The sequence below is a fragment of the Haliotis rubra genome, unplaced genomic scaffold (assembly GCF_003918875.1).
Source record: "Haliotis rubra isolate DU_JTF1 unplaced genomic scaffold, ASM391887v1 Scf71, whole genome shotgun sequence".
Classification (NCBI taxonomy): Eukaryota; Metazoa; Mollusca; class Gastropoda; order Lepetellida; family Haliotidae; genus Haliotis; species Haliotis rubra.
The window spans coordinates 1,456,188-1,482,510 of NW_025767424.1; the positions used below are offsets into that span (position 1 = coordinate 1,456,188).

At 41.0% G+C, this 26,323-nt stretch overlaps 2 protein-coding genes and 1 long non-coding RNA gene across 3 annotated transcripts; 1 reads left to right on the forward strand and 2 right to left on the reverse strand.

The window, feature by feature from the left end:
- The first annotated feature begins 4,564 nt into the window (after nt 1-4,564).
- LOC124259115 lies at nt 4,565-15,485 on the forward strand. The gene is made up of 11 exons (XM_046693209.1): nt 4,565-4,742; nt 5,194-5,256; nt 5,669-5,761; nt 8,625-8,750; nt 9,822-10,006; nt 10,388-10,469; nt 10,908-11,007; nt 11,494-11,680; nt 12,037-12,237; nt 13,404-13,506; nt 14,723-15,485. Exons 1-11 carry the CDS (start codon nt 4,703-4,705, stop codon nt 14,998-15,000), a joined length of 1,458 nt encoding a protein of 485 aa, XP_046549165.1. The 5' UTR covers nt 4,565-4,702; the 3' UTR covers nt 15,001-15,485.
- On the reverse strand, nt 5,610-26,172 carry LOC124259117. Its single transcript, XR_006893758.1, has 4 exons — nt 25,654-26,172; nt 25,347-25,349; nt 7,599-7,603; nt 5,610-5,619 (listed from the first exon to the last, which is right to left on the reverse strand). It is a non-coding gene; the product is annotated as an uncharacterized LOC124259117 (long non-coding RNA).
- On the reverse strand, nt 21,210-25,074 carry LOC124259116 (EGF-like repeat and discoidin I-like domain-containing protein 3). The gene is made up of 7 exons (XM_046693210.1): nt 24,920-25,074; nt 24,077-24,178; nt 23,514-23,703; nt 22,981-23,094; nt 22,402-22,559; nt 21,867-22,013; nt 21,210-21,599 (listed from the first exon to the last, which is right to left on the reverse strand). Exons 1-7 carry the CDS (start codon nt 24,935-24,937, stop codon nt 21,486-21,488), a joined length of 843 nt encoding a protein of 280 aa, XP_046549166.1. The 5' UTR covers nt 24,938-25,074; the 3' UTR covers nt 21,210-21,485.
- Nucleotides 26,173-26,323: the final 151 nt, after the last annotated feature.

Sequence of the window (26,323 nt, forward strand, 5' to 3'; positions counted from 1 at the left end):
GGAAATGGAAGTATAATATAGGCAGATGATGAAACTATTCCGACTGCTGGACTAACACGGGTCCATGATATTGCCACGCTTCCCGTGTTCTAGAATTTACTGTCATCAAAAGTGATGACACCCGGTGTTCGCGAAAAGATGGCAACCGTCATAAACATACGCAAGGACTGGTCACCTGAAACAACAGGAACATGTGATACAAGTCAAGATAGGGAACAGCCAGGGTGCCGTTCCACTAACCGATCTTATCTAAGATCAATCTTAGCAAGTTACGCCAATTTTACAATCGTCTTAGCTAAAAGTTACACCCATTCCACTAACCAATCTTAGGCCGATCGTAGCCGGTCCCGATCTTACGATCCGATCTAAGCTTAGATCGAGACTCTTAACGTGCGAGAGATAGAGAAATGCGAGGCACGATTGATTTTAGCGATCCTAAGTTGGTCATGAGCAACTTAGACTTTGGATCTTAACTTTATGATTGACTTGGGTAAGATTGGTTAGTGGAACGGTAAGCCGATCTTAACATCACGCTAAGACTGGGATTTTAGGGGTTTACGATTGGCGTAAGGCTAAGATCGGTTAGTGGAACGGCACCCAGACATCATTATTGTCACTGATGCATCACATTTTGAAATGTCCTCCAAAGGTCTACCATAAAGCTTCTTGAAAGTGTTACTGAGGCCTTGAATGTTGCAACTTTGATAGAGCAACTTCTGAGCTGGAGTCGTATGGCGCTCTTTGAATTCTTGTGGAAACATAGCATGCTCCATTGTACTTCAAAAGTCGTGAAATGTAAACACCAAAGGCTGGAGCTTTTGGAATATTGCTCGACATGAAAGGAAACTTGACAACTGGGAAGTGGAAATCATCCTTGTCATCATGCAGCCTTGTCGTGCAGTCTTTATGCATAGATCTAAGGCGGTGACACGTGTTTCCTTTATTTCAGTATCATCGATATTCATGTTGCTTTGAACAGTCAAATTGTTTATCCAAAAGCCGAGCAGAAATTCTGATTCATATGCATAAAGAAACTGACTTCAACGCAATGAGTGGGATACAGTTGGCACCTATGGGAATGTAACTTTCTTGTCAGAACGTATTTCCCTAAAATATTTCGTAGGTGTTATTAATGAGGAAGTATTGTTTTCTCAGTAAACTTCAAACTTCACAGTTTTCACTTTTGACAAAATGTCTTGAACCTCTGAAGACATATATGCAAGTATATTTTTGTTTACCACGTTTGTTTTCAAATACCCAATGGTAAAGGAATGAAGTTTGTCATGTGGAATAGTGGTGATGAACGTTGTTAAATATATGCTTTAACAGAACTGAACGCGGTACGTTAAATTACTGAGATTGTAAAAATTAAAGGACATCCCTTGAGATTTTGGGAATGTACATGTAATTAATTACGCTGTCTCAAATACTTTTTGTGGCTATAGAGACGGTCCTTAGTTGTTCTATTAAGGAATATGGTTAATGTTTGAGACAAGAATTTGGTGGTACATTTACTAGGCCCAGCAATATATCTCTTTGCGCGGATTTTTTACTCGAGCTTTGGAATATTGTACAAATGAGGACTGGACATGTCTTCGGGTTTCAGAGTGAAGCCAAACGTTGATAGCACCGTTAAATGGCTTTGGCAGGTTACTTCCTCAGTTAACATAATGGCGTTATATGTGGAATTATGTGATATGTCACTTGTACTAGGCTGTTTTATCACACAATTTATGTATTGGTGTTTACATATAATGGTTGGTTTATTTCAGGCCTTGTCTGTGGGAACGACTAAAAACGTTTCATACAGGACAGCCAGACTTTTGACAGAAACGGGGTGGGATTGAATGGGCGTGTTCCAGTTCCGCTCCCTCTTTTCCAGTTTGTGCTTTCTACCAATGACAGCATCGCGCATTGACAATTGGATGTTCTGGAATACCTGCTTCTATTGTGTAAATAGAGGATACTAAACGACCTTCCGTGTAATACCATTTAGATTAAACGAGTTAAGTTACTTGGTGTTATTGAGTATTTGAAGCACGGGAATTCATTTGGAACCGACGGCGTCAGCCGGAGGTTTCAAATGAAATATTCCCGTGCTTCAAATACTCAATAACACCCGGAAATTGGCCAACACATGATGTTTATCGACATTGTAAACACAAAAGTAAACCAAAAGGTCCACACACGTTTTTGTGTCTGCACTCATTGACATCGAGTACGGGTACAGCAGTGAAATGTCATCAGCCGGCCGTTTCTGGCTGTTTCCATGGTAGCATCTTATTACCCACGTGGTCAACGTATGGGTAGTTGCATACTAATCTCGTACGTCACACGAGTGTCGTATCGCGTTGACCTGTGTCGTAACGACTTGACCTGAGATTCTAACGATTTGATTGATAACCGATGACCTCTCAATTAGGTCACATTCTGACGTAACTATTTTTCATTCATAACAAACACGTGAATTCATTCATTCTACAACTTAAATGCATTGTGGAATAAACATCGCGAACGTTGCCGTGTCGCTGTTTAATTGTGAGTCGAACTGAGACATTATATCCGTCGAAAACGTAAACGCAATGTTTCCACCAGTGATGTTAGCCGAATGAAGCAACTGCAAACCAAGAAACGGGTGCTACGGAGAAGTTTACTGTAGGAGGCTGTACGAGGCGATGACAACTGACATGCATCGTGACGTCGGTTAATAAGGCAGTGACGTCATTACAGTGACGTCATGCAAATATTGTACTACAGTACAAAACTCTTCCGCAACCTCTTTATGAAACCGGTTTCGGTTTGAAACCAAAATATTAACAAAAATACGCTATTTTGTCAATTTAATGCATGTAAGACGTGGGTAATAAATAAAACCACACTCGGTTCATTACATACGAATTATACGAAACTCGTGATCTTCCTATGTTATTCGATCTCGCTTTCGCTCGGTCAGATACCATAGGAAGGACACTCGTTTCGTATAATTCGTATGTAATGAAAATCCCATTGGTGGAGAATGTTCGTCACGATATTATGGTCTATAGTTATTGTCATCAAAGGAGAAGTCATCTGTGATAATATGATACACAGGTTTGCAACAGTACCATGAGTCTTGGCATATGAGCCATATGAATGTTCTGTGGGGGCGTCCCTGTAGGGTAGCCTAGTGGTTAAAGCGTTCGCTCGTCACGCCGAAGACCCGGTAGTTCTTGATCGAAAACCCGTAACGGAAATCTTGGGTACAGTGTGTGAAGCCCATTTTTCCGGTGTTCCCCGCCGTGATATTGCTGGAATATTGCTAAAAGCGGCGTAAAACCAAACTCACACACACACACATATGAAGTGGAATTTACATGGAGAGTTATTGCCAAGTCCATGTTCTGTAACACGTCTCTGTAACCGAACTACATATCTGGATGGAATTGTGTTCATATAGAAAAAGGAAATTGTTATTTAATGAAATCCAGCATATTTTGGCACATTTTTGGAAACTGAGTTTTTTCTTAAGAATGTTACATAAACTCAAAGCCAACATTTGCCATCGACTTCAGACACATGTGGTTATTGTCTGATCTAGCAGAGCCTGTTTCTGGTTTAGCCAAACGTTCCGAAGCGATGCCTAGAACCATATTCCCTGGTCGATATGGTGAGCCTTTACTGATTGTAGATCCGCCCAGGGTATTGTACGTTGCTTGAGTCTTTTTATTTCTTTTACTGATTCAGCGTATAGTGTTTTTTTCTCACTTTGGCCAGTCCCAATAGAGTCTGCATAATTCTACAACAACGGGTAATGTTCTCCACATCAAGGGAGGGTTCTAGTGCATTACAGCACTCTGTCAAAATATAGTATCGATCTAAATATAGCACACCACCTCCCTTCATTAACTCGACTGGTACGTGTACAGGGGCGGTGGGGTAGCCTAGTGGTTAAAGCGTTGGCTCGTCACACCGAAGACCCGGGTTCGAATCCCCACATGGGTACAATGTGTGAAGCCCATTTCTGGTGTCCCCCGCCGTGATGTTGCTGGAATATTGCTAAAAGCGGCGTAAAACCAAACTCAGTCAGTCAGTCGACTGGTACAATGTATAACTAGTGAAACATCTTTGCGTAAAACCTCGGTATATTGTCTCTGGTAAAACACTGTCTCATAACAATATTGTCTTGATGTCATATCAAACATAACGATAACTGTATTACGTCACACTTGTAACGAAAGTCATTCACGTGAAATCTATATTAGACAGTACTTCGTGTATATTTCTTTTCGCATTTAAAATTCTGACACTGATATTTGGACTGATAGTTTCGATAGGGCTCCGACTGATAGGTTCGATATAATGCCTTCTAATTTCTACACAGAGAATATGAGCTATTGTCCATGTTTCTTATTTGTGAGCATGAAGGTGTGTAAGACCAGAGACCATCTATAGGTATATGGTCTCAGGTAAGACACGATACAGCTTGACACACAATGTGACGTCACCCATTTGTGTGCTCGGGTGACGTTTTAAACATAGAAACTATAAACAACAGCAATCGGAACAATCTGTCATGTAGTCCATTACTCGATCGACCCGTTCCTTTACCTACATACCGAGCAAGTCCGATAACATCCGAGTGTAATTCGTAAACACCTGAAATCGACTGCGGAATCGAAAACACCTTTCATCCATATATCTGTTAGCAATGATTACATGAGACATGGGTACTGGATGCAGCTCAGATAGAACTACTGTCCAGGGTGAGATTAGAATCGACTAACGATTGTTACAGTGATAAGTCGTTGTGCTGTTTGTCGTGCTGTTTAGTCTTTAGATTGGTCTCGGTTTTCGCGCACTTTACGTCAGCATTTGGCTCAAGCACTGTATAGCCAGCCAGCCAGTCTCTCTCTCTTTCTTTCTCTCTCTCTCTCTTTCTTTCTTTCTCTTCTTTCTCTCTCTCTCTCTCTCTCTCTCTCTCTCTCTCTCTCTCTCTCTCTCTCTCTCTCTCTCTCTCTCTCTCTCTCTCTCTCTCTCTCTCTCTCTCTCTCTCTCTCTCTCAGGCTTTGACTTAATATTTCTAATATCACATACAAATAAAGTCGTAGAATTGATTTCCATTTTATTGATAATACCGGTTTTAATGCTGCTAAATTTGCACTTATAAAATATCATGCATCTTACACAATACAAAATATATTTTCCCTTTTTCAGATGGACAGTCACGGTCTATTCTGAAAACTAAAACAGTTCCAGCAATGAAAATAGTAATTGCTGGTGAGTGCATTGCAAGGCTTAGAGTAAACATTTTCATGGGCAGTAAACTATATGATTCACGAATTGCACATGCTTCTCCATAAAAATCATCATCTTCTTCAAAGGCATTTAGACGCCAAAGTTGGTTGAATCCCACATGGGTACAAGTAGTTATTTCTGGTGTCCCCTGCCGTGATGTTTTGGAATATTGCTTCAGTCAGTCAGTCAGTTCAGTCAAAGGCATTAGAATGTCCATCCATAGTTATCCAGTTTTGTCTTATATATCATTTATTATGTCCATCCATCCATCCATTTGTCTGCTTACTGATTTCCATTTCCGGATCGGAACTCCTAAACCGTTGAATATTCTTTTGTTGAAACTTGCTGTGCAGATCCTTCTAGTTGAGAACCGGTGCATGTCTCTGTGTTGCAGGTGATCCATCAGTGGGAAAGACCAACATATTCCTGCGTTATATGCGCAATCAGTTCAGCCCACTCTACATTCCTACACAGAGGGCTGTCATTGGTAAGCATACCTACAGTTAGTTGGTTATGTTCACAGTCCCCTATTTGGAACCACATTATTGGCACTACTGATAAATCATATTACAGCATGTGATGTGATATCTGAGTAAGAAAGTCTAGATTGTAGTGAGGTTCTGAATCTCTGGTCTCCCTGGGCTCAGCAATTTCAATTTAAATGGGCTTGTTTGTTAAATATCAAAATTATATATATCCAGTGATCTAAGCCATGAGCATCGATCTGCTCAATACAGTCAACCGTTGGACATGTTTGGGTCAAGTCAGCAACCTGATTTGGTGGTCATTATTGGCACACAATGATAACATCATATTATGGCAAGCATGGGTTGCTGAAGATATCTACCCGGAGCTTCACGGGTGTGCGAGGATTTGTAATAAATAACATTGCTAGCCTAATAATGGCAGAGGTATAGTCGCATGGAACTGTGGGTTTGGGAGATTTTGAAGACTTGGTCCATTGCAATCAATTTACTAGACTACTAAGTTTAGAGTAAATAACAAACTAAATCAGCAACTCTATATACTAATAAGTATGCTGTTGCCAGATTTAAACAAAATATTTTTTTTATCACTTTATTTCTTTTTCATCTGGGTACAGCATATCATGCACATTTAACAAGTCAGCATATTTGTTGCATTATATAGGAGTCAAATTACAAAGTCATTATCTATGTAAATAGATTGTGGCAAGAACAACCAAAATGTAACAAAAGTGTCGTATTTGCAATGAGAGTATGCATTAAATTTGTGTAATTGGTAATTGTAATTTAATTTGGTTTAACAAGGGTACAAGCTAACTTTCTATAATATATGTACTCTTTAGGTAATATGAAAATGAAATTCAGTAATCATTTCTTCTTTCTTTGAATCGATAATAATGGTGTCATTCCATTCTAGTAGATCTTGTAAATTGCATTCAATGATAGATTCTATTTCAACATCGCAAAATGTACAAAGTACTGATTCTATTAGTTTGTATTTATATAAATCTTTATTGGTTGTAAGGATCCTATGGAGAATACGGTATTGAAGCCATCTGTGCCTAGCACTATATGATGCTCAAAATGGTATAAAATTATGTGTTTTCCATAGATTAAGAGTGATATCTATGTTCAATTCTTTTCCCACTTACTTTGATAAAGCTGTTTTTGGTTTATAGCTTCCTTGTGAAGAAGCCTGTTGCCAGATTTTTTGTAAATGACCTGGAATGTAACAATATATCACACTATAGAACTTTCGGATTTGCTTGCTGTATAATAGCACTTATGTCGACGATAGGTGTTTAAAATGTCATTAGTATTGGTGATAGTGTGCATGAATGTCATTCGTTTCAATAGCTTATGTGATATACAGTCAAATCCCGATGAGTCGAATCTCTGGGGACCAAGTAATGAATTCGACTTATCGATGTATTCGAGACATAGGTATGTCTATGAGGGTAGAAAAAAAGATGATCCAGTCCTAATTCCTCCGCCTAAGCATTTGTTTATCTAATGATTTCCCTATCACTAATAGGGGCACCTTATCAGTTCCAGTCTGATTAGCACAGACAGTGATTTCCGTAAAATCACTAATCTGCCTTTTGAACTCACCCGTCAAAGGCGGAAAGGTGTGAGCTGCGCTGGTTTGTTAATTGGATCAGTCTGCTACACCAATCAACTTCTCATTGACTGACCTCGGCTTATGTATACAAGATTGCTGTTGTTTGAATCTCATGGGACCAAATTTTCTTCTCGAGTCATCGTGTGTATTTATGAGACAACTTCGTGTAACCAGTATTCAAATGATGACAACTATAACAGGGAATGGTCGGGACCGACAGGTACTTCGAGTTATGCATAATATTCGAGACACCAGCATTCGACTCATCGGGATTTGACTGTAGATATATATGATGGACAATGGACATTAGATTCTTGTACTTTTTCTGGTTGAGTCTGATCCGGGATTCGAACTCACATTCTCAGTACAGCACTTAATCGCCAGCACACAAATCAGCGATCTAACTCTCTCAGCCAACGCAGCTTACACAAACTGAAAGTCTGACAACTGTTACTGTAGATCACAAGCTTTGCAAAATTTGAACTCACTTAACGTTATATTCGTCAGTTCATTAGGGGTTCATTATTTTACGTTTGACCACTTTCTAACAAACATTGTGTATTCATAGCGTCACCTCATAATGCCTTGTTAATCCTATTTTTTCTGGTATGTACATGAACCCTGCTTCATATTTCAACCTTAAACGTTCTTAAAATATCAAGATATCAACATTTAACTGGGTATAAACTAGTGGTGTTCCGATGATCGAAAAAACCCGAAAATCGATCAAAAGAAGGATTAAAAATTGATTATCGATTGTAAAAAAAACCATTTTTGATTAATCAGAATTTTGTTGTTTTTGTAGAACACCCTTGAATTAAGTATACTTACCATTTGATTTGATGAATATTCACGAACAAACATGCGCTCAACAGCGTAGAGCTATGCTCATTGTAAAATTTTGACCACTTTTATTGTTTAATTGCATTTCCAGTGTATTACTTGCATGCGTGCATTTCATTGCATGACAGTATTAGTTATAGAAAAAACATTAATTAGAAAAACCTGGTGAAAAACCCTTAAAATTGGTGATTACATGAAAAATGTATCTATTTTGATTATAATCGATAATCATTCACCACAAGTCCTCCGATAATTGATAATGGATTTGGTTTCCGATTCCCAACACTAGTATAAACATCAATTATCCGCATGTATATAACTCCTTAAGTCACTTTTCTGTACAAAATGTTGCACTCATATTAAAGAAGTTATGTATCCATGGAATTATCTCCCTTGTTCAGAGAACCATGTGATGAAGGTGAACCTGCCAAGCCATGCTGTTGTATCTCTGTCTCTCTGGGACATTCCTGGAAGGGAGGACATTGACCTCTACAAGTCCTACTTCAGAGACCTGGATGCTGCCATTGGTACGTCTTGTATTAAGTAGCTACTAGTCAGAATCTTCCTTGCAGGGTTCCTAGGTTAACTGTTAACAGACCTGAGTTTAGATCCAAGGTAGAATCCAGCAACATCTTCAGCAACCCATGCTTGCCATCTTGCCCATGTTTATGATTATGCTTGTCGTGAAGAGGTGACATTAGGCGGGATCGGGTGGTCAGTTTTGAAATATGGGAGTGACATTTAGGAGATTCATGTGTTGTCATTTCAGGGTGTTATTGAGTATGAAGCATGAATTCATTTGGATGCTGTTGAGGTTTCAAATTGGATTGTTTTTGTATCGTCAGACTTTTGATTATTTACAGATCACAGCATGGCCATAACAATACAATGGGATATTGCTCGATGTTTGTAACCGGCGCCACGAAACTAAACTCACTCACTCCTAGGTTAACACCAGTTTGATTTGACAGAGATTAAAATATAAATATGGGAGTTGCCAATGCTTTGTCAAGTAGCATTTGCCATTATGTAGATGGCAATTCTCCATCAGTTTCTCGGGGATCTTGAACTCTGCTTTTATGATGTTGAAAGTGATTACTTTGCAACATTCGGGCAGCTGTTAGACTGAAGCCAGAGCAACCAAATACATATGTACATACAAGATAAAGGTGTGAAGTTGACTTGTTTGCCTCCATCATATTGCAACTTTGCAAAAATTGTTGCAACACGCAGTGCTGTATTCAGTAGAACAGTGCAAAACACAGTCTAATGGTGAAGAGTGAGTGAGTGAGTTTAGTTTTACGCCGCACTCAGCAATATTCCAGCTATATGGGGGCGGTCTGTAAAAATCGAGTCTGGACCAGACAATCCAGTGATCAACAGCATGAGCATCGATCTGCGCAATTGGGAACTGATGACATGTGTCAACCAACTAATGGTGAAGAAATCCTGTCACTGTCTGTCAAGTAAGCTTAGCTATATTTGTCGATTATTTCGAGATTTGAACAGAATCTACTAATGGAAGAGATGGGTTTTGTCACAGAAGATCCTTACTACATACTGACATAATATGGGATAATTGATATTTGTGTTTGCAGTGGTAGTCGATGTGTCGGATCCAGAGTCCATCATGATGGCTAATGTATGGAAACAGATTGTCGTGACAAACATAGAGAAGACAACACCTCCCAGTGATGGAGACAGGAAACAGGATGGGACTGGCACACTCGCTGTGGACCCTGTCAAGTTTCCTGTTCTTCTCTTAGGAACCAAATGTGACATAGTGAGTGACTTTCCTTGCCCAGAAATGATGATGATGATGATACCTGTTCATAAAATATCTGAGATTTGCCCACCTAAAATGTTGAAATTAAATATGAGGGACTCCATGAGGGGGTTAGTGACCTGGCATCTGCATTATTTGAGACATATGGTGACAATCTGTGGGAAGAGCACTCTTGGATTAATTTGTGAATCAATGCAAGAACAAAATATGAATCTAAACATTGAAGTTTGTAATGTGTTTCTCATCTTCTGAGAAATAATCCATGCTCCAATGTATTGGTGAATCATGACATCCCTGGTTTTGGCTTACCTACAATGTCCATTCATTGTGGGCTGTGTATTTAAAGTGATGCAAGCACTGACTTGTGAATGTCTGCAGGTGGAACAGAGAATGGAGGCTGAAGGGCAGAGCTTGTATCCTCAAGGGAAGCGTTTGAAGGACACAGATTACAGCAAACTAAGTGAGTACTGTGTGTAGTGATGTTTGCGTGAAGCTGGTGATGTTTGTGTGTAGCTGGTGATGTCTGTTTGTATCTGGTGATGTTTGTGTGTAGCTGGTGATGTTTGTGTGTAGCTGGTGATGTTTGTGTGTAGCTGGTGATGTCTGTGTGTAGCTAGTGATGTTTGTGTGTAGCTGGTGATGTCTGTGTGTATCTGGTGATGTTTGTGTATAGCTGGTGATGTCTGTGTGAAGCTGGTGATGTCTGTGTGTAGCTGGTGATGTTTGTGTGTAGCTGGTGATGTCTGTGTGTAGCTGGTGATGTCTGTGTGTAGCTGGTGATGTTTGTGTGTAGCTGGTGATGTTTGTGTGTAGCTGGTGATGTTTGTGTGTAGCTGGTGAAGTTTGTGTGTAGCTGGTGATGTTTGTTAATACTGTTGATGTTTGTGATTGTTCACAGCTTGTGACGATGTTGAAATACGCTCTGCCAGGGAGATTAAGAAGCCAGCCTGTGTATTGGAGCTGGAGAAGATGGCGGAGGAACACAACTTTGTGGGCAGGTGAGTCTCTTGGTGGTGTTGGTGGACAATCACTGCTGGTCATGCAAGACGTGAACACACTGTATATCTGTGATACACAGTATATCCAGTGTATGAAATAAGCCAAAAATCCAGCTTGACATCAGGGCTGGTAACTTAAAAATGTTACCAGCTCAAAATGGATTTAGCCAGACCAAATATGGTGAATTTACTCAGATGTATGGAACATCTAAACTGTCCGTCAGAAATCTAGACCATGTCGGGCGGTCGGACGGGCCTTATTTCATACACTGGTATATCACATAGGAATCTTTGACTCATTGTAGATCGGTAGCATAACACAATAGGAGGTTATTTGTTTTTTTCGACTCAATAATATTTTGGTAGTGAAGTGATTAGGATATTGTGAAATTCATTTATCCAGACATTATTTGAGAAGAGTGTCTGCATAAGTGAGGTTGGACTGATATCTGTGACAATATCTGTGACATTGTGCACCTGTTACAGTGTGATGGTGTCAGCCCGTGATGGCGATGGCTCTGTCCACACCGCCATCCAGAGCTTCATCAGACACATCCTGGAGGATCAGTTTATGGAGCGGAGATGGAAGTCTCGGACACAGACAGAGGAAGTTCCAGATAATAATGACGAGAAGAAGATCACCAGGAAGCTGAAAACTATTGGCATTGAACAGGTGATTGAAACTGTGTCAAATCAAATTAATGAGTTTAACAAATACCTAGGAAATTGTACGATGTCTTGTCATATTGTTGCTCGCTGTTAGTCAGTCAAATTACAGAACCTGTGAAGATCCGGTGTAGAATTGGTCTTCAGTACCCATGTATGTTGTAAAAGGATACTAAAGGGATTGGGTGGTCAGGCTCGCTGATTTGGTTGACACATGTCATTGTTTGAATGTATTGTCCAGACTCGATGTTTTGCAGACCACTGCCTTGTGGCCGACATTTTGCTGAGTGTGGTGTTAAACAACAAACAGCCAAATTACAGGCAAACACAATACAATGTATTTACCTAGAGAATCTGTTTCAGATTGACAAGGCTTTTGGGGAAAAGGAACTTGTGAAAATCTTCGACCGCATTGACACCCTTAGAAATCTCAACGACAAGTCTTTCAAGAAGTTTGTGTCCTTGTGTGAAGATGTAGAGGTCATAGGTCACGGTGAAGGAAGTATAGAGAACTGCATTGTGGGATTGCGGAAATACCTGGGTGAAGCAGACTTCAAGTTGCAGGTACGTACTCACGTCATTGTATCTGGCTATAACATTGGCCCATTTTCTTATTTAGATTGTACGCCCGAGCCCTCTTGCAACTTAAACTCGTACATTTTGTGACTGTGTTCCATTCTTCATGCCTTGTCTCGGTTGTGGGAGGATTTGCTAACTCATTTAGATACATATCCCATGATACATTGAATGACTGTGTGGATGACTGTGCCGACAATCTGGAACAGTGTTTTTGTAGTGTATCACCTTCTCATATAACCACGCAACATCTTCTTGTTTCACACTTCTTTAATCACCCCAAGAGAATCATTACAGGTAATATTACTGGTTTCAATATGGCCGCCGAGTGATGTCACATAGCACACAGTTTGACTTGAAGGTCAGACATCAGTGTTGTGATATAAGGGCTGTATTGGCCTGTATTTTGTTGATTTAGATCGTGGAGAAGGGAGGTAACTCTACAGGGTTTGACTTGAATGTCTGACATCGGTGTTGTGATATAAGGGCTGTATTGGCCTGTATTTTGTTGATTTAGATCATGGAGAAGGGAGGTAACTCTACAGAGTTTGATTTGAATGCCTCACATCGGTGTTGTGATATAAGGGCTGTATTGGCCTGTATTTTGTTGATTTAGGTCGTGGAGAAGGGAGGTAACTCTACAGAGTTTGACTTGAATGTCTGACATCGGTGTTGTGATATAAGGGCTGTATTGGCCTGTATTTTGTTGATTTAGCTCGTGGAGAAGGGAGGTAACTCTGCAGAGTTTGACTTGAAGGTCTGACATTGCCCCACAATGAAGCACATGTGATACATGTGGTCTCACCTTAGGCAAGTGAGTTTGTTCACAATTGCCTCTGTTCACCCAGCAGGAAATGGGTACCCGGTGAAATAAGTCGTGAGACTATTAACCTTCTAGCGCCTAACAGGCAGCTTGGGTTATCGGGGTAATAATGATCAGATTGTGCGATTTGAGCAGGATATCTAGCCTGGAAAACGTGCGTTATAAATATTCTCATTGTCATTATTATTATTATTGGTGTTGTGATATAAGGGCTGTATTGGCCTGTATTCTGTTGTTTCAGCTGTTGGAGAAGGGAGGTAACTCTACAGAGTTTGACTGTGTGACCCTGCATCAGTGTTGTTGTGTAATGGTTTGTTTTTTGTTGTTTCAGCTGGTGGAGAAGGGAGATGTCTATCAGATGAGAGTGAAGCGACTCAGCGAGGACACTCACATGAGCAAAGCACTGAAAAACATCCTCACAACATTCAACAAGGTGGGTAAGGAGATGTCTATCAGATGGTGGGAGTGGACAGCGTGGAATCTGACAGAACGGATTAGATGGAATGTGATATATAGGGTTGTAATGCATAGGATAGCATGGTTTGGGATAGAGGGGGTTTGATCTGCTAGGAAGTGATGTATTAGAAAGGGTGGCTCAGGAGAGAGTGGGGATTCTTGTACTGGGGTTGGGATGTATAGGAAAGGATGGTTCATGAGAAAGTGGGGATTCATGTACAGGGGTTGGGATGTATAGGAAAGGATGGGTTCATGAGAAAGTGGGGATTCATGTACAGGGGTTGGGATGTATAGGGGGTTGGGATGTATAGGAAAGCTCATGATGAGGAAAGGAAGTGGGGATTCTTGTACTGGGGTTGATTGGGATGTATAGGATGTATAGGAAAGGATGGGTTGGGATGTATAGGAAAGGATGGATTCATGAGAAAGTGGGATTCATGTACAGGGATTGGGATGTATAGGAAGGGATGGGTTCATGAGAAAGTGTGGATTCTTGTACTGGAAGAGTGGGGATTCTGTACTGGGGTTGGGATGTATAGGAAAGGATGGGTTCATGAGAAAGTGGGGATTCATGTACAGGGGTTGGGATGTATAGGAAAGGATGGGTTCATGAGAAAGTGGGGATTCTTGTACTGGGGTTGGGATGTATAGGAAAGGATGGGTTCATGAGAAAGTGGGGATTCATGTACTGGGGTTGGGATGTACTGGGGGAGAAAGTGTGGTGTGTAGGGGGTTGGGATGTATAAAGGGATGGGTTCATGAGGAAAGTGGGGATTCATGTACTGGGGTTGGGATGTATGGGGTTGGGAAAGGATGGGTTCATGGAGATTGGGAAGTGGGATTCATGTACTGGGGTTGGGATGTATAGGAAGGGATGGGTTCATGAGGAAGTGAGGATTCATGTACAGTGATTGGGATGTATAGGAAGGGATGGGTTCATGAGAAAGTGGGGATTCATGTACTGGGGTTGGGATGTATAGGAAGGGATGAAGTTAGGAGAGTGGGGTTTGATGAACTGGAGTTGGTAGGGAACCTAGATGAGAAAGGATGCATCAGACTGAGATGTTTTAATTCAGGAGTGAGGTCTGTGACAGCCAGATCTAGGGTTTGATCCTTATACTGTAAAACATTGTTACCACTTGTTTTGTATGCTGTCCTTCAGCCAACTCACATGTAGCTATTTGGTTCTCTTACAGTATGCAGCTTCTGGTGCAGCCATCCTGAGGGAGTTCCCTCCCTTGGCAGAGCGTTTGGAGCTAGTTGACCAGAAGGTGGCAGTAACTGTAGCCAGCTATGAGGAGCCAGTGGAACCAGGAGCCCCTACATCTAGCATCCGAGAGGAGCTGAAGTCTCGGTCAGCCAAGGTGGAGGAGAATCGAGCAGTGTTACAGCACTACCAGACCTTGGCATCTCAGTGTTGTCAGAATGTCAGCAATGGGGTCTCGAGAGCAAAAACAGCATTTATCTGGTGAAGGGGCATCTTTCTTCACAGCAAATCCAGCATTACTCAAATCAAAACTCCTGTAGCAAGGAACATTGCAAATATTGACTATTTTTAAGTGAAGGGACAATCTTCTTCAGATATTAATTTTATATATAATTTTCATGTTTTTATTTATAGTGGGATGGGTGTCATTGGAATTGATTTAGCTGATCAAACCAAAATATATATAGGTCATATCTTACTCATTTTATCAGATTACATATTTGAAAATTTATGGTGTCACATGTGGAAAAGTCATGACGGAAATTGTTGACATTGCCAGCCATACAATTGTAGTTTCTGGAACGATCTGAAGTCTGAAGTAATTATGTGATCATACTGAAAGTAAATGAAGCATGGAATTATAGTATACATGACCCAAATGGCAAACATGCGTTGGCTCATAGCTTTAACCTGTGAGCTTACGTTTTAGTACCTACTAGCAGCAACTAATATTTATGTTTCTATACAATTTTTATATAAGTACACATACATTCCCTGTTATATCTGTGATATGAGAGGTAAAATGCGTTTACCAATACTGATATGTCAATAGAAGTGAACATTGCATGACATATTATTTACTGTGATAATGTCCCAGCATGCACCCTTTTATGTGTAAAGAAATTGATGAAGAAATATTCTGTGAATGGGTTTACAGAGCTTGATTTAGTGCTTTGTTACTTGCACTGGTGCAACCCAGGACCAACAAGTATTATAGTGCAACCTACTTACAATTAATAGTCTAACTAGCACCAGGTGCAACTCAATTTTACTTGGGTAAACTCTGAATACAAACATCTGATATGAGGGGTAAAATGCATATTTTACCAATACTGATATGTCAATAAAGTGAACATTGCATGACATATTATTTACTGTGATAATGTCCCAGCATGCACCCTTTTATGTGTAAAGAAATTGATGAAGAAATACTCTGTGAATGAGTTTACCTTATGTGAAGATTATATTATGTCATATAGAATGCCTTCTACACCAGCTTATTTTGCGGACACATATCAATGATGTGTTACTTAACCTTGTCAAAGTCAGCATTAACACAATCAAAGTATTATATTTTTCTTGTGGGAATATACACCAAAGAAAAAAATCACATACAGCTTTGATGAAATTTTTTCCTATTGACTTTAAGCTCATAACAATTACTGATTTTTTACCTTTTCACAGTATGACATTGAAGTCATTTTAAGTCATGTATATTTACACTTTACATGTGCTGTTTTGACTAATTTATGCATTTAATAAGAATCAAAGACATGTTTTAGAGAGCTTTATTGCATATTTTGTGTCATGATATTTTGTATCGAAGTATAAATATATGAATCATTAATGTTTAGTTTCTACTTTGTTCTTTCAGTTTGTAGATGTTTTAGCATTTCTTGGATTTAGCTAGTCCTTGATTCCCTGCATTAACACAAAGTTTGTCGTACTTCAAGATGATAATCATTTTAATTTATATATTTGTACATTCTGGATATATATTTATATATTCTGAGATTGTTCCTGAAATTGTTTGACAAAAAGGAGAGCATGTTAAATTTCCATGTACAATATTTTTTAGTTTCAATTTATTGAAGTAAAGAAACATTTGTGAACTGTATGCAGAGAACCTTCACTAAAGCCTGGTCTTTAGACATCTTATCTTGTTCTTTACCATTGGTGGTTGGGAAGCCTAGGGGTTAACTCTACTTGTCAACCAAAGGCTGATTCCTACATGGGTACAATGTTTGAAGCCCAATTCTGGTGTTGCCTGATGTGATATTGCTGGAATATTGCTAAAAGCAGCATAAAACCCAATTCATTTTCTTGACAGTTGATCAGTAGGACATTGATTCAGCTCTCCAATCATCATTGAGAACAGTTAAAATGTGTGCTGGTACATGGTCAGATGTAGTGAGAGAGTTATTCCCCATGCTCTGTGTACCCAAGGCTCACAGTCTGTCATATGTTTAAATACGTCACAAGGTATCAAATATTTGTTTGTGAATCTTGTTTGGGTGTTGGGGAATGCTTTTTCAATTTATACCTTTAAGCAAAAATATATTTGTGAAAATTCTTGAGATATTAATGTTACTGTATATAAGCAAAGGATTGTACACCTCTTTAGACAGGACAGTACCCAATGTTAGACATTCTCTTCTTTTATGTGATCTCTTTGGCATGGGTGGAAATTTTGAATTGCTTATCTACCCATAAATGTTTCAAGGAGTGAAAGAAACTTGGTGGTGGTTGACCAATTAACATGAAGGCACAGCCAGATGTGTCCTGTTCTGAAGTGTTTCAGTACCAACTCTCTACTCACATCGGGTATTGAGTGAATAATTACAATATCCTCCCATTGTTACAGGTAACAGTGTAATCCGTCCATGAATTTGCAATTTTTTGTTCCAAAAACTGTTTTATTAGTACACAATATTTTCTATGTGTTGTTATTATGTTATGTATGGTCATGACTGTGAAAGCAGGCTTTCACTGGGAAATCTTTTTCCGAAATTTTATACTTGGAATAAATATTTAAATCTCAACCAGAGTTGTTTTATACTTTAGAGATGGCAGTTGAAAGTCTACCTGATTGTAGATCATATTCAGGGCGGTGGGGTAGCCTAATGGTTAAAGTGGCTCGTCACACGGAAGACCCGGATTCGAATCACCACATGGGTACAATGTGTGAAGCCCATTTCTGGTGTCCCCGCCGTCATATTGCTGGAATGTTGCTAAAAACGGCGTAAAACCAAACTCAGTCAGTCAGTAGATCATATTCAAGGTTCTCCATTTGCGTCTCGAACTCCTCTGCCTCCTTTCAGGGACGGTGGGGTTAGCCTAGTGGTTTGTGCTGTGCAGGCAATATAGCAGAAGGTGTCCTCCCATTACGAAGACAGGCAGTTATAACAACAACATTTACGGTTCAGTGAACATATGGGGACCTCGATGGCCAGTCCATGGCGTTGATTCCAGCGTTTTGAAGGAAATTTCGTGTCAACATCGCGGTATGCGGCCGAGCATTATCATGCTGGAACTGTAGACCTGGGCCATGAGCCGCCATGAAAGGAACGAGTTCAGGGGTGAGCACCTGGTCGCGGTAAGCAGCAGCTGTGATGTTTCTACGGATGACCAGAATTTGGGAACGGTTGTTCCCACAGAAAGCACCCCACACCATGCAACTTCAGCCCCCGAATCTGTCGACTTCCTGTACACAACATCGTCTCCAGACTCTATGCCTGCCGTCCGCGAATCTGAGGGTAAACCTGGATTCATCGCTAAAGACGACTCGATTCCAGTCTCTCCATTCTCTTCCCACAGAGGTTACTCCTGTCATACCTTCCTACGTAACCTCTGTTCTAATACGGCCCTTTCATGGTGTGAGCGTTCAAGACTCATGATTGGAGACAATCAGATTTAGTTGTGCAATCAGCAACGTTGTTTCAAAAGTGATCATTCGCAAGGCCTCGGTAATTTCCGTATACTTCGAGAAAACTAAACCTCTTCCCCTGCGCGATGCACAAACGTTTCTTCTAGACAGAACTCAGTCATGTTATGGCGGATCAGTGGCATCTCCATCACCCTCGTTGACAACAGACAAGCTAGCCATTAAACGTCTTGTGTGTAACATCAACACAAGTCCCCGGCAGATGGGGGATATTTGTGGCCTCACATTTGCTTGTGTTAGTCAAGTTGAATCTAAGTCGATGTAACACGTGTTCTGATTGGATAGAAAGAAGGGAGATAATTCGTGTTGCGATCTTTTGTCACTAAGGGATTTTACGAGAACCGGGAAATATGACCGTATTAGAATAGAGGTTCGTAGGAAGATATGACAAGTAACCTCTGTGGGAAGAGAATGCAGTCTCTCTGGGTCCATCGGAGGTGACGTTGGGCCCACAGCAGACGTTGACGTTGATGAAACGGCGTCAATATTGGACCACGATATGGACGTCGAGAATGGAGATTGGCAGACAGTCGACCTCTAAACATCTCAGCCCTTGTTCGTGTAGCCGGCAGAAATCTGTCACATAGGTGACGTAGGACGAATTGACGGTCTTCTGCTCGTGACGTCACACGTAGACGACCCGATCTTGGGCGATCAGAAGTGGTGCCAGTTTGTTGTAGAGCGACCTGCGCAAGTCATACACAGTACTGCTGCATCCCATTGCTCTTGCGACGTCAATAACTGATCTTCCCGCTTGCAACATGCCAACGGCACGTTCACGTTGCACATTTGACAATCGTGGCATTTCAAGTACCGTTAGAACTGTGGTTTAAAAGTGTTTTTCAATTCTTGAGGCCAATGCAAACACGTGCATATGAAGAAAACTTCGATGCGAAGATCACGTGATCGACTGCACGTGCAAAACCTGATTTGGCACTGACGTCATTTGCACGTGGAATGGATGGGTTTGAGTGGGTTTTGCTAACGTTTTTCTAGAGTCGAAAGATAGGGATCCCATTTCGGATACATAGATGTATCATCAGAGAAAAATTATTCATTATTTTTCAAATTACATTTTGTGAAGTTTCTTTTTTGACTCAGTATATTAGCTACTACCTGTTACCTACACATTATAATGGAATAGTCCAAATAAAAACACTAGAAAAATACAGAAACTATAACATTTACTTTGACTAATTCACTAATGAGGGCAGTATGCTCTATTTGTACAAGGGAAGGTAGGGTAGCCTGGTGGTTAAAGCATTTGCTTGTCACTCAGAAGACCCCAGTTCTATTTCCCACATGGGTACAGTGTGTGAAGCTCATTTCTGGTGTCCCCTGTCATGATATTGCTGGAATATTGCTAATAGTGGCATAAAATTAAATCACTCATTGTCTTATTTTAGTGAGTGAGTTTAGTTTTACGCTGCACTCAGCTATATTCCAGAGGCGACTAAGGGGATCGGGTGGTCAGGCTCGCTGACTTGGTTGACACATGTCATCATATCCCAATTGCGTAGAACAATGCTCATGCTGTTGCCCACTGGACTGTCTGGTCCAGACTTGATTATTTACAGACCGCCGCCATATAACTGGAATATTGCTGAGTGCGGCGTAAAACAATGATCTAGCCGATCTATTATATTCGCCTGTTGAAGCTATTTGAGCCTATTAACTAGCGTTGATGTCGTTTGTTGCTGCTGGTCATTTTCAGCAAATTTCCCTCCACGGTCCATTCACATCCGTCACGATGAGAGAGTAGAAGGCACAGGGGCTTGTATTGCTGAAAATAATACGTCCAGGGTCCTACAAGCGTACACTGATATCCATAGTCATATAAAGAAGGAAAGGGATGTAACGCACACAAACTTGTCAAACACCCCCCTCTCGTAGATGGGCGAAATCTGGGTGGGAAATTGTGAAATACACAGCCGGGATTCTTACTGAAATAAAGCCAGATGAATTCCCTTTCGATTAAATCCAACATTATCAAAATCGGTGCACTATTGACAGAGTAACTTTGCTTGGAACTCGGGAAAAGACAACTTTTTCATTTGTACGCCAAAAACCTGCCTACGAAAATCATCGCCTCTCGGCGAAGAAATACTAAGTATTTCAATGGAAAACACCCAATCGGCGAAAAGGCATAACCTTTTCGTAATCGCTAGATATTCCGCTTTCGCATTACAACATCTCAAATGAAATGAGTTACTGATTTTACCTGCCATACACGACTTTATTGGAAAATTAGCGGTATCGAGTGATCGAGGCCACCATGTTTGTCCTTCACCTTCAATAGACTCGCACCAACGACGAGCTACTCTATTTAGGAAATAAAGTTCGCTCTACCCCAATGTGTTTTGTAATAAAGTATAGTTTGCCCTTAACTATTTTGAACTTTATTTCTTAACTATTACTGGTATTTTTATTTTTAACCAATCAGAGAGTAGCTCGTCGTTGGTGCGAGTCTATTGAAGGTGAAGGACGAACTTTATTTCCTCCAATAAAAATATCAGTAACTCATTCGCCACGAATATCTAATAAAATAATACATTGGTATTCTTATTTTTAACCAATGAAAGAAAAGAGTTAGCTCGTCGTTGGTTGAATTTAATCGAAATTCATCTGGCTACTATTCAGTAAGAATCCCAGCTGTGTATATTCACAATTTCCACCCAGATTTCGCCCATCTATTAAAGGTGAATACTAGCAAACACAACTGGGCACATCGTTTAATGGATAATAATAACAGCGAATAAGGTATTTTTATTAGCAATATTAATAAATGACGTTCAATGTTAAAAGTGACGACCCGATGCCCAAAACAACATTTTTTACGGCTTTATCAAACGAGCTAGGTCTGCCTGTTTGGGCTCGGTAAAATTCACTTTGAATTAGTCTCTGATTCCGTCTATCAAGATTTTGCGGACAACTCTACCATCTTCTCTCTTCTTAATTCAGCTGACTGACCGTCCTCTGCAGATCTCTAACATGGCGTTATTCAGCACAGGCGAACACCTCGACTCTCATGCCCGGGTTCGTGGCAGCTGTGCGCGGGATGAAGCGAACATACCGGGCCTGTAGAGGCGCAGGAGGACGGTCTTCGTCATCGCGTTGAACAGAGTACTGCCGTTGAATATCTGGAGAATAATTACAAATCGACATATACAGCAACATTTACATTAAAGCCTTAGTGATGAAGTGATACATTCGACACTTACAGTAAAGTCGCAGTGAGGCTGTAGAGCTATTCGACACTTATATTTGTACAGCAGTTTTTGATATCTTTGATCACCACATTCGACTTTGATGCTCACATAGCAAATCATCTTAATTTTTTCCAAAATTCATTTAACCCCCGGAGTTTTACAGTCCTCTGCTCTTCACTTCTATCAAATTATTCCCACCATAGTGTTACTGGCGGCATCCTTGACGTCTTGGAAGTTGTCACCGTCCTCACTGTACGCCATGGTGTAGGTTGTGGTATAGAAGGATGAGCTGACGGCCCCTTGCATCGTTACGGCGAACCACTCCATCACCGAGCCAAGGTCAATCTGCGAAATACCAGAAGGGTTGTCTCCCTTTCGAATCTCGACCCAACACCCTGCAGGGTATAATTCACAACCCACGAGAATTTATGATGGAACTGGTATTGGTTTGGTTTAGTAGTTGTTTAACGCCGCACTCAGCAATATTCCAGCTCTATGGCGGCGGTCTGTGAATGATCGCATCGGGACCAGACAATCCAGTGATCAACAGCATGAGCATCGATCTACGCAATTTGGATGCGATGACATGTCACCCAAGTCAGCGAGCCTGACCACCCGATCCAACTGTAACCGATGTGAATTTTGTTACAATCGATCACTGACAGAGGATTCAATGATGATATTGTGTATGCTATATTGGTGTATAAATATAAATCGGTAAACATCGTCATACTTGCAGCCACGAGTTGACTACTTTCTCCCCGACCCAGCCCGAACCTTTGAGACGACCGTTCCAAGCGGCATAGTCAGAGTGTGAGTAGTGGGCAGACATCTGGGCGTCGGGAATGTGCATCAGACCGACGTCTACACCCACGGCGTTGTTCACACAGTCTGGTGGATAAACAGTATTCTGTGCCTTGGAAGGTTTTTTAAATTGATGGTAGATGAGGCAGTGGCAGTTGTTGAAGTGTTGTTATTAATATGTAAAGAACAAATAGTAGTTTTTGTTTGTTGTTTAACGCCGCACTCAGCAATATTCCAGCTATATGCGGCGGTCTGTAAATAATCGAGTCTGGACCAGACTACCCAGTGATCAACAGCGTAAGCATCGATCTACACAACTGGGATGCGTCACTGTCAACCAAGTCAGCGAGCCTGACCACCTGATCCCGTTAGTCGCCTCTTACGACAAGCATGGGTTACTGAAGACCAATTCTAACCCGGATCTTCACGGGTACTTCGTAGTAGTAGTAGTAGTAGTAGTAGTAGTAGTAGTAGTAGTAGTAGTAGTAGTTCCAACTTCCACACCTACCTAACTGACAATTCTTGCCCCCGTAGGCGCTGGGGCAGTCGCAGGAGTAGTCGTCGATGTCATCAATGCAGGAACCTCCATTCTTACATGGAATAACACGGCACTGGTTCTTCTCTGCATAGAAGATAAAACAATGTATGCGAGATGCCTAACTCAAGAGAGAAAAAGATGGATTGTTGAAAAATGACGTTTCTCAAATGACAACGTTAAGCGCATGTAAAACATGTAAAGCGAGAAATCCTAACTTTGAGTGACCTCCCTGCGTGTTACATACGCAAGCTCCTTACAATGAGTAACCATGGGTCTGCCAAAGGTGTTAAGAGCTTTTAGAGAGTCCAAGTGACGGCAATGTTTAAAGTGCAAACTCCATTCAGCGTATGTCAACAGTGTTTCTTGAGCAATTTCTTTACCACGTGAGCGGTGTCAGTTCCTGTGTGCGTGTAATGACGTTATGTCAAAAGCAGAGCTCTTTGCAGTGTGTTCTAGGTCCCTTATCACGTTTGACAATGGTGGATCAAGTTAAAGCTCCGTACCGCGTGTGAGGATGGTAAACGTCTGATCGGCGTGTTTCCCGTGATTGTCAGTTGCCCGGATGCCAAATTCATATACCGCATCTATATCAGGTGTAACACCAGAGATTTCACCTGTGACCTTGTTCAAAACAACCCCCGGAGGAAAGGCACCGGATACTTTCTCATACCGGATAGAATTTCCTTCTGGGTCCTTTTGAGAGAAAAAATATTATTATTTTTAGACCTCAAAGACCTACCAAGATTACTATCTATGATATTTTACACTTTGCTTGAATTCAACATTTTTTAAGACGGTGTCAGGCAATCTTATATTTTTCCTACAAAGTAGAAACTTGCTGATGGTGACTGAAATATCATCACCAAAGGTGTACACTGGGACCTTACAATCCAAGGGACACTTGGAATATTGCTTCCATTGAAAATAATCTTTTAGTAATCAACAAATACGACAGATATGCGTTTTAGGGAAAGGAAGATCAACAATTATTTTGCATAGTTATTGTCCTGTGAAAAAGATATGTGTTGAATAAAAATCATGTTTCAAAGAGTTCAACGACTCCTACCTGTGCTGTGACTTTGATGGCGACTGTTGTCCCGCCCAGGAAGGTCCCGAGCGACCCGTGTTCGGACATGTCGCTCCAGATGGGCGGGAGACTGTTCAGCATCTGGAGTCAGTAAGTAAGTCTTACAGTGAATGAGTGAGTAAATTAGCATTGTACCTATTATACCCCTCCCTCCTTTCTCTTCCACGCCCACCCACACTCACCTTTACCATGTTGACGAAACATAAGAGCTGGGTTATGGCCTAGTAGTTAAAGTGATCGTTTGACTCTCCCAGACCGGGTTTGATCCCATACATGGGTACAATGTGTGAAACCCATTTCTGGCACGTCCAGCACATGCAACTCGTGACAGAACGTACAATCAGGAACTCTCTATCATCTCCCCGATACAATCATTTATATTAGAGTAAGAGTAGGAACAAGTCCAGTCAGGCCAAGGAAAAGAACTGGTGATCATTTCTGGCGTCTTCGCGGTAACCACCACAGCTACCCGGTTATCCAGACACTTTCACTGGTTCAACGGGTATGTGTTTTATAAGGCATGGTACTGACATTCCTCTGAGTGAGTGAGTATTGTACCCATGTGGGGAATCGAACCCGGGTCTTCGGCGTGACAAGCCAACGCTTTAACCACTAGGCTACCCCATCACCCCCATTCCTCTGACATTCTGTGAAGAGTATCGTATTGAAAAATCATAAGACTATGTTTTGAATACTATAGATATTATACTCCCCATCTGTGTATATATCAGTTTGGTTGACATTTAATTTTTGTTTGCTTGTTTTTCTCTACGACAATTCACAATAAACAACAGGTGAAACTTGTGATGACGTGCAACCTACCTCAATGATAGCCATCATGTCGGTGCCGTCGATGTAGATGCTCCCACGCTTTGACGACTTGAGGAAGATGCTGCCAATGTCGGGACCAGCCTATGTGTGAAAAACAACAGTCAAGTTAGTGGGTGAGTATGGTTTTACGCCGCTTTTGGCAATATTCCAGCAATATCACCAGAACTGGACTTCACACATTTTACACATGTGTCTTCAGCGTGTCGAGCAGACGCTTTAACCATTAGACTACCCCACAACAGTTATAAAAAGCGAGGGGGCGATGGGGTAGTCTAGTGGTTTAAGCGTTCGCTCGTCACGCCAAGGCCCGGGTTCGAATCCCAACGTGGGTACAATGTCTGAAGCCCATTCCTGGTGTCCCCCCGCCGTGATTTTGCTAGAATAATGCTAAAAGCGGCATAAAACCATATTCACTCACTCTCTATAAAAAGCGAAATGTTATTTTTCAATATTCTTATTTTGGCTTTCGCTGTTATAAAAAAAAGTAACTCTATTAAATCTCTCCGAAATTATTTTTCATAATGCAGTATAGTTTTTAGTGATACATAATAATTAAGAACGGGTAAAGATATGCAAGCACGTACCCTGATGGTGACATTTCCTCCTACTTCTGCCGACAAAATAACACTGGGGTACTGAACCTCGAAGAAACTGAAAGAAGATAATACTTTCACTTTGGGATCGGTTATCTCGAAAGATGAAATCTTGTACCCGCATATATACACCCGTGAAGATCCGGGCTAGAATTGGTCTTCAGTTACCCATGCTTGTCGTAAGGGGTGACTGATGGAATCGGGTGGTCGCGCTCGGTTGACACAAGTTATCGTATCCCAATTGTGTAGATCGATGCTCATGCTACTGATCACTGGATTGTCTGGCCCAGACTCGATTGTTTATAGTCCGCCACCATACAACTGCAACATTGCTGTGTGCGGCGTAAAACAACAAGCAACCAACACGTTCATGTAAAACATGTCAGAACGTCGCCTACACGAAGTGAGTCCTACAGGGGAAAACTGCATCATTCGTTCAGGCGACACTGGTATTTCACGGACATATACTAAAAACTCCATTGATGTCAGTTTTGGGCGAAGGTAGTGGACTCATGTGTAAGAGTGTCACGATTACCATCATATGGTACCATGTTAACCTGGAGATCTCGTGGAGAGTGATTATGGCAGGACTCCATATACATTTTCAACATCAGGAGTACTACTCCTTACTTTTTCGATGCAGGAGTACTGGAAAACCTTAAGAGTACATTTAGAGTACTTAATGGACTTTAATGGCGTATCAGTAATCTTGTGTTCCGTTTCACATATGCACATCAGCATTGCTACTCCTGTGTAAACAGGTCAATAAATAATAAAACAATACTTTTTTCAGATAAATACG

Bases quoted from the DNA above. Each gene is read 5' to 3' on its own strand.
- LOC124259115 (XM_046693209.1), top strand. From the start codon at position 4,703: ATGGGTACTGGATGCAGCTCAGATAGAACTACTGTCCAGG. The intron at 4,743-5,193 runs GTGAGATTAGAA...TCCCTTTTTCAG, and splicing joins AGATAGAACTACTGTCCAGG to ATGGACAGTCACGGTCTATT. The intron at 12,238-13,403 runs GTACGTACTCAC...TTGTTGTTTCAG, and splicing joins AAGCAGACTTCAAGTTGCAG to CTGGTGGAGAAGGGAGATGT.
- LOC124259116 (XM_046693210.1), bottom strand. The intron at 23,704-24,076 runs GTAGGAGTCGTT...TTCTCTCAAAAG, and splicing joins CCATCAAAGTCACAGCACAG to GACCCAGAAGGAAATTCTAT. The intron at 22,560-22,980 runs GTAGGTGTGGAA...TTTATCCACCAG, and splicing joins GGGCAAGAATTGTCAGTTAG to ACTGTGTGAACAACGCCGTG.